The sequence below is a fragment of the Podarcis liolepis genome (genome assembly GCF_965112155.1).
Source record: "Podarcis liolepis genome assembly, chromosome: 12".
NCBI classification, from domain to species: Eukaryota; Metazoa; Chordata; class Lepidosauria; order Squamata; family Lacertidae; genus Podarcis; species Podarcis liolepis.
Genome location: NC_139563.1, coordinates 4,567,806 through 4,581,358, shown reverse-complemented (window position 1 = coordinate 4,581,358; position 13,553 = coordinate 4,567,806). Strand labels below are relative to the sequence as shown.

Genomic DNA, 13,553 nt, shown 5'->3' with positions numbered 1-13,553 from the left:
TGGAAGGAGGGCCTTCGTAGCTCTGGTACTCAGCTTGTTAAACACGCTTCCCAGAAAGTCTCCCCTCACCTGGCTCTAACTCTGATGGGCAATATTGCACAAGACAACTTTGTGGGTTCCACCTTGGTTTCCTCATCAGTTTCACGTTTACATTTAGTTTTTATTTATTTTGACTTGTGCTTTTTAAAGAACTCTTCTTTCCTCGGCTTTTTAAGCAACCTTTTGGATTATTTGTGCCTCTTCTTATCTGTGGCATTCATCTTAAGTTTACTTGATTACAGTTGGTTTAACTAAACTCCAACCTTCCTAAAGAGACACAATATTCCTCTTCCCTTTGACTAATCCCCTTGTTTATTTTTATTTTTTTACCAGTTTCCATTCTAGAAGTTAAATGTCTGTATTAGACTGTCTGGGCAATTTCCACCATTCATGTGTGTGGAATCAAGAGCTCCTTTCACTTCTGTGTAGGGCTTGATAGACCAGAAGACTTGTTTAGATTCCCCACCAGACGTTTCATGACGTTTGTTTTACACATCTAGTTGCCATGCAGTATAGAAACTATTCTTTTTTTTTGGGAGAAAAACAAGCCTAAAGCCAACTTGGACTTAATTAATGCCACTTTCCTTCAGCAGCTCTCAACCTGTGGGTCCCCAGATGTTGCTGGACTACAACTCCCATCATCCCTGAGCTCTGGCCTTGCTAGCTAGGGGTGATGGGAGTTGTAGTTCAACAACATCTGGGGACCCACAGGTTGAGAAAGGCTGCTTTAGATCCCGGCCTCTTTCTGTGCCATGACTCAAGCTGACCTTTACCTGGCCTGAGGATACTTTGAAGTCAGCCATTGTGCCAGGACAGCGGTCAACTGAGTGGAGATGCCTTATAGCAGATATGCTTTTTCTCTTGGAATTTCTACCCGCAGTAGTTTCGGGGAAGAGTTTCTTTCAGGATTCCTAAATTTTTTTCACACACTGCACCTTTTCCCGCAATAAGCAATACCATTTTCAGCGCAGGCTACTCTTTAATTTCTATAGATTATACACCCAGGGATGACTGTGCAATAGGTTTCTCATTTGACCACTTTTCAAACCCACTTTCAAAACCCTGCATTTTCAACCGTGCTACCATGTGGATATCTACTCAGAAGCAAGTCATGCTGAGTTTGATGGGCCTTATTCCTACGTAAAATGCACAGACTGCTGCCTAATTCACCAGTACAGTGGTACCTCGGGTTAAGAACTTAATTTGTTCCGGAGGTCCGTTTTTAACCTGAAACTGTTCTTAACCTGAAGCACCACTTTAGCTAATGGGGCCTCCTGCTGCTGCCGCACCACCGCTGCACGATTTCTGTTTTCATCCTGAAGCAAAGTTCCTAACCCGAGGTACTATTTCTGTCAAAATAAAAAAAATTCCTTCCAGTAGCACCTTAAAGACCAACTAAGTTAGTTCTTGGTATGAGCTTTCGTGTGCATGCACACTTCTTCAGATACACATGTTAGCGGAGTCTGTAACCTGAAGCGTATGTAACCCAAGGTACCACTGTATTGGCCTTCTAGCTTCCTGCATTTGTTTCTACATTCCATCTCCCTTTAAATACCCTTTTGCGTTCCTTTGTCAATTTAAAAAAACCACCACTTGGCTCTATACTTTATGCATGCCTATTCACATTTTTTCCCCAACGACTGCTCAAAGCGCTGCCTCAATCACGGTACTGCCAGCAGCCATTTAAATAATCTTGCCTTGCCCAATCCCCACTCTCACACTGCATATTAGTTACACCAAATGTGTAAACTGGAAAGATCAGGCTGTTTATGAAGCAATGCCACATGTTAACAAGCTCAAAGCAACTCTGCGTTGAGGATTTGTTTGTTAAGATTTTATTTAATGGCCCTTAAAATTCCACTGCACGTAATCAAAATAAAAAAATTCCTTCCAGTAGCACCTTAAAGACCAACTAAGTTAGTTGGTCTTTAAGGTGCTACTGGAAGGAATTTTTTTATTTTGACTATGGCAGACCAACACGGCTACCTATCTGTAACTGCACGTAATATTACACATGCCAATTAAATACTGTTATCTGCTCTGAGCTTTGGGGAACGTGACTAAATCTAAACCAATTAAACAAATGAAAACTGTTGACAGGAAAACCAGTTTACGTTTGTATTTGTAATGCAGACACGATTACTTTTCTGCCCTGTGTCCTCATCAGAAACAACTTATACCTCCTCACTATAAAGGACAACTACTAGTCAGTTGGGATGCAAGCTAAGGCAACCTGTCTTTATTTTTGGACATAGAAGCATCCACAAAACATTTAACATAACAAAAAACCCAAGAGGGAAACATCGAACATTTTAGCTTTATACATTAACCTTATTATTTAAATCTGGAGTTACTGCTTAAGAATTATTACAAATAAAAGAAAAAGGCTCCAATATAGACTGTCTCCATGTGACCTATGTGGTTACCCTGTTTTCCCAAATTTCTGAAACAAAGCACAGAGAGAGGTCTAAGCAATAAACTCCTCCTTCTGCCTCACTATCGTTGCTGAAAGGCCAAACAGAAATATATTGCAGTAGAATCGAAGGCTGAGGAAACTGTATCAAGGCTGAAAAAATTAGTGTTTGAAAATACAGTGGTGGCCCGCAAGACGAATGCCTCGCAAGACGGAAAACTCGCTAGACGAAAGCGTTTTCCGTTTTGGAGGTGCTTCGCAAAACGAATCTCCTATGGGCTTGCTTCGCAAGACGACAATGTCTTGCGAGTTCCGGCTGGTTTCCCCCCCCCCCTTTCCTAAGCCGCTAAGCCGCTTGTAAGCTGATCCAATCAGCAGATAAGCTGCTAAAAGCGCTAATCCGTCAATGGGCTTGCTTCGCAAGACGAAAAAACCGCTAGATGAAGAGAATCACAGAACGGATTCTTTTCGTCTTGCGAGGCACCACTGTAAACTTTAAAAACTTAGTGCAAAAAAAAGGGGGGTGGGGGAATCCTTTGGCCACATGGGGAAAATGTCTCCCACTACCCCTGGGGGAAATGAAAGATTACTCTGCAAGATTACTATGGGTGTGAGACACACAAAGATTACTATGGGTGTGAGACACACCCATAGTGCAGGGTAGGCAAGTGAATTTATAAGTCCTATTTTCTTCCCTATTATTATTTTCTTCCTCCACACCCAACATGCTTAGCGGCCTCCTTCTGACAGCTATGGGGATTGGGGCATATTTAGATTGCCATTAACACAAAGGCAGGGTTTGTGTGTAATTTCATATGCTCTTCATGCTTTCTTCATTCTACTTTCTCCCCCCCACACACATTCAACTGGTTTGCACCATAAACAACAACAACAAAAGACACCTTATCTTTGGCACAAGCCATACAAAACCTTAGCACAGGAGCTACAAACTAGTTTTTAGCTTATAGATAAAACAGAAACACACAGGGCATGGCTTAATGCCAAAGCAACACACAGGTATGGGAGAAGGAGTTGGAAAACTGCCTTCACTTTTCCATCCTGAAGAATTCCTGGTCTTGGACAGGCTGCTCAACAGAACAGTCTTTGCATTGTCTTTCAGCCCAAGCTACTGCCTTTCTCCCTTATGTATACTTTCCAGTTTCAGATCTGTCTTAGAACAACCGCCTAAGAGAGTACGAAGCCGTATAAAAATCCATACGGATTTCTGTAGAAATATGCTAAAAGCTTGCTCCACTAGTCAGTAGACAAGGTAATTGCTTTGTCCCCAACAGCAGCAATGAGCTGTTTTGCTATTTAAGCTCTTCCCACTTACACACCTCTCTCGTAACATTTTAAAGCAGGCTTCCTCAACCTTGGCCCTCCAGATGTTTGAGACTACAATTCCCACCATCCCTGACCACTGGTCCTGCTAGCTAGGGATCACGGGAGTTGTAGGCCAAAAACATCTGGAGGGCCGAGGCTGAGAAAGCCTGTTTTAAAGGCTCGAAATTCTGGGGTGCAACACTAATCAATCTCTGGCTCGTCTAACAAAAGAGTATTGGGCTTTTAAAAAAAAAAAAGAATGAGAAGTTCTTGTAAACTTTTACAAGAACTGGAAGTCGGGAGCCCCTCAAGCTTCCTAAATAAAAGATGAAGAAATAACCTGCTTTAAAGACCCTCACCATTTTAACCAGGAAGTGTTAGTATTAAATGGGCCCAGGCCAGTTCAACATGGGCTGGTGGGACAAATTCCATGGCATAAGAATTTAGACTGCCAGAGACAGTCCCGAAATGGGGCCGATGCCTTAAACACTGTTATGCCACATATGTTCAAGGGATTATAATGCTAGCACGCAGCAACCTGCCCATAAAGCAGTTTAACAGCTCCAGATTTACCCTCCCTGATGTGTCTTTAATGTATCTTAAGAGCAAATAGCATGACCTGGGATAGCTATGACTATAACCATAACCTAGGCTCTCTCAAGCATCACTGTGCAGCCCCCTGTGTGGAATGCCAGCACAGCCAACAGCTGCGAGGAGTTGCCATATCGGCCAACTGAAAACAACAAAGTGGAGGAAGGGTGTGCAGTAAATGGACCAAAATAGGGGCAGAGAGCCAATTACTGCCTATGAAACCATTTTTACAAAGAAACCTATAATCCCTAAACCGTTACCAGACCAGTAACACAACCGGCAAGTCTGAAGCAAAGCCTAAATCCAATATATGACTAAGGAGGACTAAAACGCCACTTCTGTGTTTCTAGTTCAAAGAGTAAAAAGAAAAAAGAGAGACCTTGAAATGCCCCCCCCAAATGGCTACCCCTTGAGGAAATTCTAATTTCCAGGTTGCTGTTAACTCTACATACCTAAAGCATCCCTACATACCTGCATGAGTAACTGAGTGACTGCGAGGGTACCATCCTGCTATGCACACACAGCACAAAACTAGCCTCAAGGAAACAGGCTGAACTAATCCAGCTCCAGCCTTATTCCGGCCAGTGATGTACTTCCATGTTCCCACCAGAAAATAAGAACCAGAGCCGCTAACTGCCTAATTACCACACTGCTACCTACAGATTGATTAAATTGGTCCTCATGCTGAGCTGAAAGCATAATTTCCCGATGCATCAAATTATTCCAGTGAAAGAGGTGAACACCTTACACGGTTTGTGGCCACAGATGCCCACCGGTTTGTCATTCAAATCCAGAGGGGTGGACAGCAATGGAACCATTATCCATCATACCTTAAGAGATGTTGTGATTCCCTCCCCGACAATGCCTCAAAGTTTCATCCGTCCTTCCTGGGGGGACTTACCTGTTTTTCTCCTATGCCCAAACGAGCACTGGTCAAATGGCAGGTCTCCATGCGAGCTAAACAAAGCGTTATGCTGGTTTTTAGCCATTTCCTGTTGCGTGTCTATCCCAGTTCGGAGCACATTTTCAGCACAGGGAGACACGTGCACCATTTCCGAAGTCGGCAGGAAACGCTTGCAGAAACCCGTGCTGAAAACGTACCCGGTCTGGGGTTTTGTGTGTGTGTGTTGCGTGTGGCTGCAGTGGGTTGTGTGCTGCCTTTTGCTGGTATTCATCCTGGAATTCAAGCCCATGAAGGCCTTGAATTGCTCAAAAGCCGTGGCAGCTGTCTTTTGTGTGAAGAGGTATATATAGATATATATATAGATATAAAAAAGAATAGCTCACTCGATCCTTCCCCGCCAGGAATAGGGGGATTCTCCCAGAGCGACATCCATTGCCGGCAATGGACGCACCAAAATTACGTCGGCATCAATGAGTTAGCCACCTCTGTCCTCTCTTTTTCCACCTATTATATTTCTCATGCATCATCCAGCTTCCCAACCATCTTCCTGCTTTCTTCACAGTACGCACGCTACGTTCTCTCCTTTCTTCAGGGCGGAGTTGAAAATGGAGTTGAGAAAAGGAGACTCATGGTCAGCTGGGGATGATGTTAACAAGCTCCTGGCTGCCCTGAGAAGCTGGATGGAAATGGTTGAAATTACTACAAAGGGGTCAGCATCAAGAGGTCGGGAAGGACATAGCTTTAGGTTACAAGCTTTCCACACCCTCCCGCCCAATCAGTCTACGCTACATAGATGACCAGCACTCCAGACTAATATTACGGGGTTGGAAGACCCTAAAGCAACCAGCAGCAATCGGTTTTGGCATGGAACATGGACAAATGGGCTCCGTGTTTATCTCAGAGACAACAGGTCCCAATTGTTTTCTTGCATCAGGTAAAAAAACTATGCTGTTTACAGGTATCTCTTCCAAGCATAAATGCGCTGGAGGTTTTTAAAAAAGCAGTTAATGTCAGACAGAAGCAGCTAACTCTTAGCACAATCGTAATGCAGTGCAGGACAGATTAAATTCAGCGTTGTGATACAGCAGCTCCCAAACACAGGAATCTAAAAACGAGGACTATTGTTTCTGATGGATGTGTGGAAGCAATGGGCTTGGTTTAGGCTATAGGGATGCTGCTGCACTGAGCACGAGATCAGAATCTATGTCCGCTAGATCAATATATGTAATACTGGCACCAATATTTTAAACCATGTATTGACCTTCTCAATATTATGTGATGTGATCTGCAACAGAAAGGGCTTAAAAATCCAAAACAGTGACTTTTGATGGATAATGATTCCACAGCTGACCACAGATGTGAGCAAACTGCTCTTGAGCCAGGGCTATCCCAAAAGGGGAGAGGGAGAGTAGAAAGATAACTTAGCAATAAAATTATGATTTCATGCTAACCCCACCATGAATCCTCACAAGACGACGTATCTGAGACACAACTGGACAACAATTAGGTTTTTTATTTGGTTGGTGTTTTTTTTAACAACTAATTTGTATTTTCTTTTCAATCCTCAGCACCAGGGCATAGACTGACAAGTAGGTATGGGGGATTAAAATCAAACACAAAGCCCCAAATCTAGACAAATTAAGGAGTTGCTGATATAAACATTATTCTAATTGATGTGAGAAGGGAGTGGCTACATACTCACAATGACCTCTCCCCACATAAAAGTGGCAGGCACTGGGTTCATATATGCCCAGGAGCTCCATGAAGTGGTTGAATGATACTCTGGGATTTCGATCTAGGCATGGGAAGCAGATCTGGGGAGCTCCTGGGTACATGGAAACCAGTATTGCACTAAGACTGCATACACTTAAAAGCACATTCCTCCCTCAAAGGATCATTGGAACTCCTGGCACAGCTACAATTCCCAGCACCCTTTTAAAATACAGTCACCAGGATTCTTTGGGGAGGTAAAATGTGTTTTAAATGTATGGTGTGTGCAGCCTGTCTTCAAATCTCCATCCTGGGGACAGAGCAGAACAAGGCCAACAGAGCAGAACAAGCCAACAGTGTGACGCGGCAGCTAAAAAAGCCAATGCAATTCTGGGCTGCATCAATAGGAGTATAGCATCTAGAGCAAGGGAAGTAATAGTGCCACTGTATTCTGCTCTGGTCAGACCTCACCTGGAGTACTGTGTCCAGTTCTGGGCACCACAGTTCAAGAAGGACACTGACAAACTGGAACGTGTCCAGAGGAGGGCAACCAAAATGGTCAAAGGCCTGGAAACGATGCCTTATGAGGAACAGCTAAGGGAGCTGGGCATGTTTAGCCTGGAGAAGAGGAGGTTAAGGGGTGATATGATAGCCATGTTCAAATATAGAAAAGGATGTCATATAGAGGAGGGAGAAAGGTTGTTTTCTGCTGCTCCAGAGAAGCGGACACGGAGCAATGGATCCAAATTACAAGAAAGAAGATTCCACCTAAACATTAGGAAGAACTTCCTGACAGTAAGAGCTGTTCGACCATGGAATTTGCTGCCAAGGAGTGTGGTGGAGTCTCCTTCTTTGGAGGTCTTTAAACAGAGGCTTGGCAACTATATGTCAGGAGTGCTGTGATGGTGTTTCCTGTTTGGTAGGGGGTTGGACTCGATGGCCCTTGTGGTCTATTCCAACTCTATGATTCTAAGGTGCAAGCAAGCCCAAGGCGTGCTCCCTTTTCTGGGTACAGAAAAAGATTCTCAGAGGCAAAGCCTAAGCCCATTCAAGATGCAATATATACTGGGCATACTCTAGGCAGAAAGAACAAGATGCACAAACTTATTTTTACGCAGACGACACTTGACAGCCTGGCATATATTATTAATTATCCATCTTGTTGTTAGTTCTCTCATTACACTGAAAGAATCAAGTTTTTATTTTTTAAATCCCACACTCATCTTGCAAATACAGGTCAAGTTCTTCAGAGAATCAGGGCTATTATTCTTTTTTTTTAAAAGCACCTTACTTTGTACAAAACCCCCCCTCTCCTGACCTATCTGTATCAACACACACACACACACACGGACCAAGTATCGTAAAATGCTCCTGAAGGACACAGAGGAAATGGTATGATTTCTTTGCATCTACCGCACTTTTGAGCAAATCTCCAGATGGAATCATGCCCGATTTTAGAAGTGGGCCGTTCTTAAGTTGTGTGAATCCTGCTTAGTATTTTTCTTAGGAATTCCAACAAGGCATAGGTTTAGGAAAAGGATGCTGGCTTATCCTGCCTGGTCTCTGGATTCCAATGTAACTCAGCCAGATGGGTGGGGTATAAATAATAAATTATTATTATTATTAATTATTATAATTTGTCTTTCTCAGCCCTAAGTACCACTGAATCTACCCACACATATCCTTGTAGGAAGAACAAAAGAGCTAATAAGACTGTCCACTGATAAAGAAGAGAGGGGCTAACTGGAGAAATTGCTACTCTGCTTCTGTTTTCTTACGTGGTAGCTAATCTAGCCAAACGAAGAGTAGTAACTACTGGTGGTTTGAATCTTCTGGCATCTCAGAGACAACAGGTACACCTGCCACCCTCACTATCCTTCCTTCCACCAGGGTAATAAAAAAAGGCAGCAAAACATCACACAAAACTCTTCAGTAGCATGCCTGTTTCCAGGCTAACTATTCTTGCAAAAAAACCATAACAGGATAGCAGCATTTCTCAAAGGTTTCACAGCAGACAGCCTATGTTTTTCGGAACAGGTGATAATTCACTTTTCTGCCAAACAGATTCAAATCGCTGTTACATATTCTTGTGACTTAGCATTTTTAGCAGAAAAATTTGTTGATTCATTCATTAACAGCTAGTTGCACCGGTCTGTAAACTAGTGAGGGCACATCAGGAAATTTTGGGTCAAAGACACCAATACTAAATTAGTGGAAGAAATGCTCTCTTTGCAAAGTTGAAGTATATCTGTTTTGCTAACCATCTAATGAACTGCCAGTTAAGGAAGTGTAGGCAGTTTGGCTTCAAAAGGAAAAACAGAATACTTATGGAAAGCTTTTGGTCAAATCATTTTCTAATGGGAGGTATTTCCCCTAGTTTGTCAAGTGAACAACAAATCCCACCACCCCTTTCCAACCCAAATTTTACCAAGCAGGGCCCATAGATGCAATTTTTGTGAATAGAGGATACAAACTGCATAATTAATCCATTTCCCAGTCTTCACAGTTTGCTGATCATTCAACACTACTGGCTAATAGGCTGGGTGTGAGGAGAAAAGGTCACAATTATGCTTATAAGGTTTTCTCTACAAGCATTAAAAAAAAAAGTTTTAGCCTGGCCCATTTGGATTTCCCGCTAAAAGAAAAAGAGGAAATCTGCAGCCGTTCAGAATACACACACGCTCTGCACAAGAAAAACAAGTCAACTGTGGGAAACCTCCATTACCTCTAAATGATAAAAAGCATCTGCTACAGAGAAGCCAACTTACTTTTAGGTCTTTCCAGCAATCTAGAAGCTTGGTCGCCAAATCACTTGCATCTATTATCTTATCGGTCTGTTCTTGGCTCCTCTCACTCTCCACATCGGACACGCCCTCCTCTTCATCTTGAGAGGGCGTTTCTGCAGCCACAGATTCCTCCAGCTTTGCAGCGGAGGTCTCCTTCATCTCTGTCTCGGGCTCCACATCCTGCTCGACAGCTTGAGATTTGCTGGTGTCTGCTGAGACCTCGGCGGCAGCATCCTTGCCAGGCTCCTGCTGGGGTGGCTGCTCCTCTGCCGTCTCTGTTGGGACACCGTCTGGATGCTCAACGTCCTCTTTGCCCTCCTTCAGCTCAATCTCGCTGGTCGTGTCGGAGATGGCGCTGTCCATGCTGTTCTCACTTATGATCTTGAGCTTCCGGAAAGAAAGCTTCTTGGGCGTGTCCGTGTCCCCCTCCACGCTAGACTTCGCGGAAGGATCGGGCGTGTTGAGTGGAGTATGAGCCCGCGATGTGTTCTCACTCGAATAACCATCTCCCTCGCTGAGATGTGGAATAGCGGATTTAGTCTGAGCCCAGCGCTGGATAATGGGAAGCACTTTGCTCTCCTCCAACATGTTTTTATTGGGAATAGGCAAAAGCTCCAAAGTCTTCATAATCTGATCACAGAACAGGAAAGGAGAATTGTAAACTTTCAGGAATGGTCGGTTTGATTGAAGTTAGATTTGGCGACAGAAGTACTGTTTTGGGGGGATGGGGCGGGCGGGTGTGAGGGACTCCCTGGTCCTGAATGGGGTAACTGTGCCCCTGAAGGACCAGGTGCGCAGCCTGGGAGTCATTTTGGACTCACAGCTGTCCATGGAGGCACAGGTCAATTCTGTGTCCAGGGCGGCTGTTTACCAGCTCCATCTGGTACGCAGGATGAGACCCTCCCTGCCTGCAGACTGTCTTGCCAGGGTGGTGCATGCTCTAGTTATCTCCCGCTTGGACTACTGCAATGCGCTCTACGTGGGGCTACCTTTGAAGGTGACCCAGAAACAGCAATTAATCCAGAATGCGGCAGCAAGACTGGTGACTGGGAGTGGCCGCCGGGACCACATAACACCGGTCCTGAGAGATCTGCATTGGCTTCCAGTACGTTTCTGAGCACAATTCAAAGTGTTGGTGCTGAGCTTGAAAGCCCTAAACGGCCTCGGTCCTGTTTAGCTGAAGGAGCGTCTCCACCCCCATCGTTCTACCCGGACACTGAGATCCAGCTCCGAGGGCCTTCTGGCGGTTCCCTCATTGCAAGAAGTGAGGTTACAGGGAACCAGACAGAGGGCCTTCTCGGTAGTGGCGCCCGTCCTGTGGAACACCCTCCCTTCAGATGTGAAGGAAATAAGCAGCTATCTTATCTTTAAAAGACATCTGAAGGCAGCCCTGTTTAGGGAAGTTTTTAATATTTAATGATGTATTCTTTTTACCATTTGATTGGTAGCCGCCCAATTATTATTATTATTATTATTATTATTATTATTATTATTATGCTCTGCCGACACAGTAACTGGGGCTCTATTTAGACTATCCTCCACCTTTGAAGGTTCATGAACAAGCTCCATGGTCAAGTGTCCCCCTCGTTCCCTCTTCCATTTTCTTCTTAGCATTAACCATAATTTACTGTGATGTCCGAATCAGCATAGAACAGCTAACATGTGCCCTTCAAACCAGAAGTCCATTTCAAAGTCGTTTCAGATGTTGGTTTGCAGGGGGAAAGTGCACTAGCCATAATTTGCAGATTTGAATACCATAGCAAATTATGGTTACTGCTAAAAAGGAAATGGAAGGGAAAGCCATGATTAAACAGGGGACAGGGGGAAGTGTATGATTCCGCAGCTTGTTCCCAATGCTCAAAACCATGGTTTGGAGAAAGTCTGAACTGAACCAGAGTGCCCCTTAAGCAGATGTAGCCTGAAATTTCTGACAACAAATCAGAAAAATAAAATCCCTTTTGGAGGGAAAAAGGTTAATTAAATGTCAATGAGCAATTATACAATGCTAGGCAGAGTAGGTCACATACACAAGAACCAAAATATATAACAATGTGAGGATGTAATCAGATCCAGATGCAGGCCTGACCTCTGAAATGACCTCTCTAATTTGGCACTGTTTACATGCCAGATAGAAGGGACGCAGGTGGCGCTGTGGGTTAAACCACTGAACCTAGGACTTGCCGATCAGAAGGTCAGCGGTTTGAATCCCCGTGACGGGATGAGCTCCCATTGCTCGGTCCCTGCTCCTGCCAACCTAGCAGTTCAAAAGCACGTCCAAATGTAAGTAGATAAATAGGTGGGAAGGTAAACGGCATTTCCATGCGCTGCTCTGGTTCGCCAGAAGCGGCTTAGTCCTGCTAGCCACATGACCCGGAAGCTGTACACCAGCTCCCTTGGCCAATAAAGCAAGATGAGCGCCGCAACCCCAGAGTCAGTCACGACTGGACCTAACGGTCAGGGGTCCCTTTACCTTTTTTACATGCCAGATACACACTACAGCAATTGCTCGAGTCTCTTCCAAATAAAAGCACAACCACAGATGTGCATTCAAAAATCCAGGCTCTGAACTGTGGAAATACACCTCTGCACTGGGAACTATAATCATAGTTTACTTGCACAATCTATATAGCATCCAGTTTTATTCTCCCCCCCCCCCAATTGTTTTGCTAGTGAGTGGTACGGTAGAGAGCAATAGGCAGGGTCACAGATGTTGGGAATAATTAGCCAGAAGCAGAACTGAGCATGGAAAATAGCTTCCGAATCTCCACCCCACACTGACCACAAGATTCTTAGAACGGCGAATGATTTCCTCACAAATTGGCTTGAATGGGAGAAGCCATAAAGAAACCAGCGACAAGGAACTAAAGTTAGAAGCTTGACTTAACTCTTGCGCAGCTATTTTTGAAAACGCAGCAACACAGAAATCCCAGGGCAGCCACTGACCTCTATCTGGAGTTTCAAGTTGTTGGCTATGTTTCCCCTGCCATCACCAAGCTCTGCCATCCAAATCCAGAGAAGGGACAAACCATGGCATTCTAAGAACGTCTTCAGGCAGGCCTGGGAGTGAGTATTCTGTGAAGAGAAAGAAGGGGAGCAGGGAGAGAGAATGACCAAGAGACCACACAGCCAGGTTTTCACAGTTGCTGCAAACCAGCAAAACTAAAGCAGACCTAACAAAGCAAAAGAAAAAAAGAACACACACAGACACACACACGGCCAGGATGGAGCTACCAGAAGGATGCTGCACATAGCTGTCAACTTACGGATTTGAAAATAAGGGACCAGCAGCCTCGAAAATAAGGGATCAGCAGCCAAAACAAGGGATTTTCAGAGCACAGGTATGTTCGACTTCTGAGCCCCTCCGAGCCAAAGGCAGAAAGCCCAGCCAGCAGCCAAACGAAGCCTCAAGCGGTGGTTCCCACAGCGCAGCAACCCGGCAAAGGGGATGCAGCAAGGAAAACCACCGTCACCTCTCCGCTGGGAAGCGCTGAGCAAAGGTGAGTCCCCAGGCAACGTGGCCGATTTGATCGGCACAAGGCATGCAAGCTCCACCCCCAGTCGTTCTTAGACTCCTTATTGGGTGAGCAACGCAGCCAAGCAACACAGTTGGAGCCTCCTTCCTCCCTGACTGGCAGGGAGGGAGGGAGGGAGAGGAGCTGCTTCCTTTGAAACCCGGGGAATTTAAGGGACATCATCAATAAGGGACAGCAGCGGGAGGCGGCGCTGGGATAAGGGACTGTCCCGCCAAATACAGGGCGGTTGACAGCTATGATGCTGCACCCAGTAT

At 44.8% G+C, this 13,553-nt stretch overlaps 1 protein-coding gene across 4 annotated transcripts in view; it reads right to left on the bottom strand.

Annotated features, from left to right (window-relative positions):
• Window positions 1-13,553, bottom strand: part of SETD2 (SET domain containing 2, histone lysine methyltransferase) — a 93,140-nt gene that overhangs the window by 29,369 nt on the left and 50,218 nt on the right. For 2 of the 4 annotated variants that reach the window (XR_014517393.1, XR_014517394.1), the window contains exons 12-14: window positions 12,710-12,838; window positions 9,749-10,396; window positions 5,654-5,946 (exon numbers count right to left, since the gene is read on the bottom strand). Coding sequence is in view for 2 of the 4 variants with exons in the window: in XM_083466488.1 (XP_083322614.1) it covers window positions 9,749-10,396; window positions 12,710-12,838 (777 nt within the window). In the remaining 2 variants the exon portion in view is untranslated. The remainder of the gene's footprint in view (window positions 1-5,653; window positions 5,947-9,748; window positions 10,397-12,709; window positions 12,839-13,553) is intronic. The other 2 variants (XM_083466488.1, XM_083466489.1) reach the window with 1 other exon arrangement.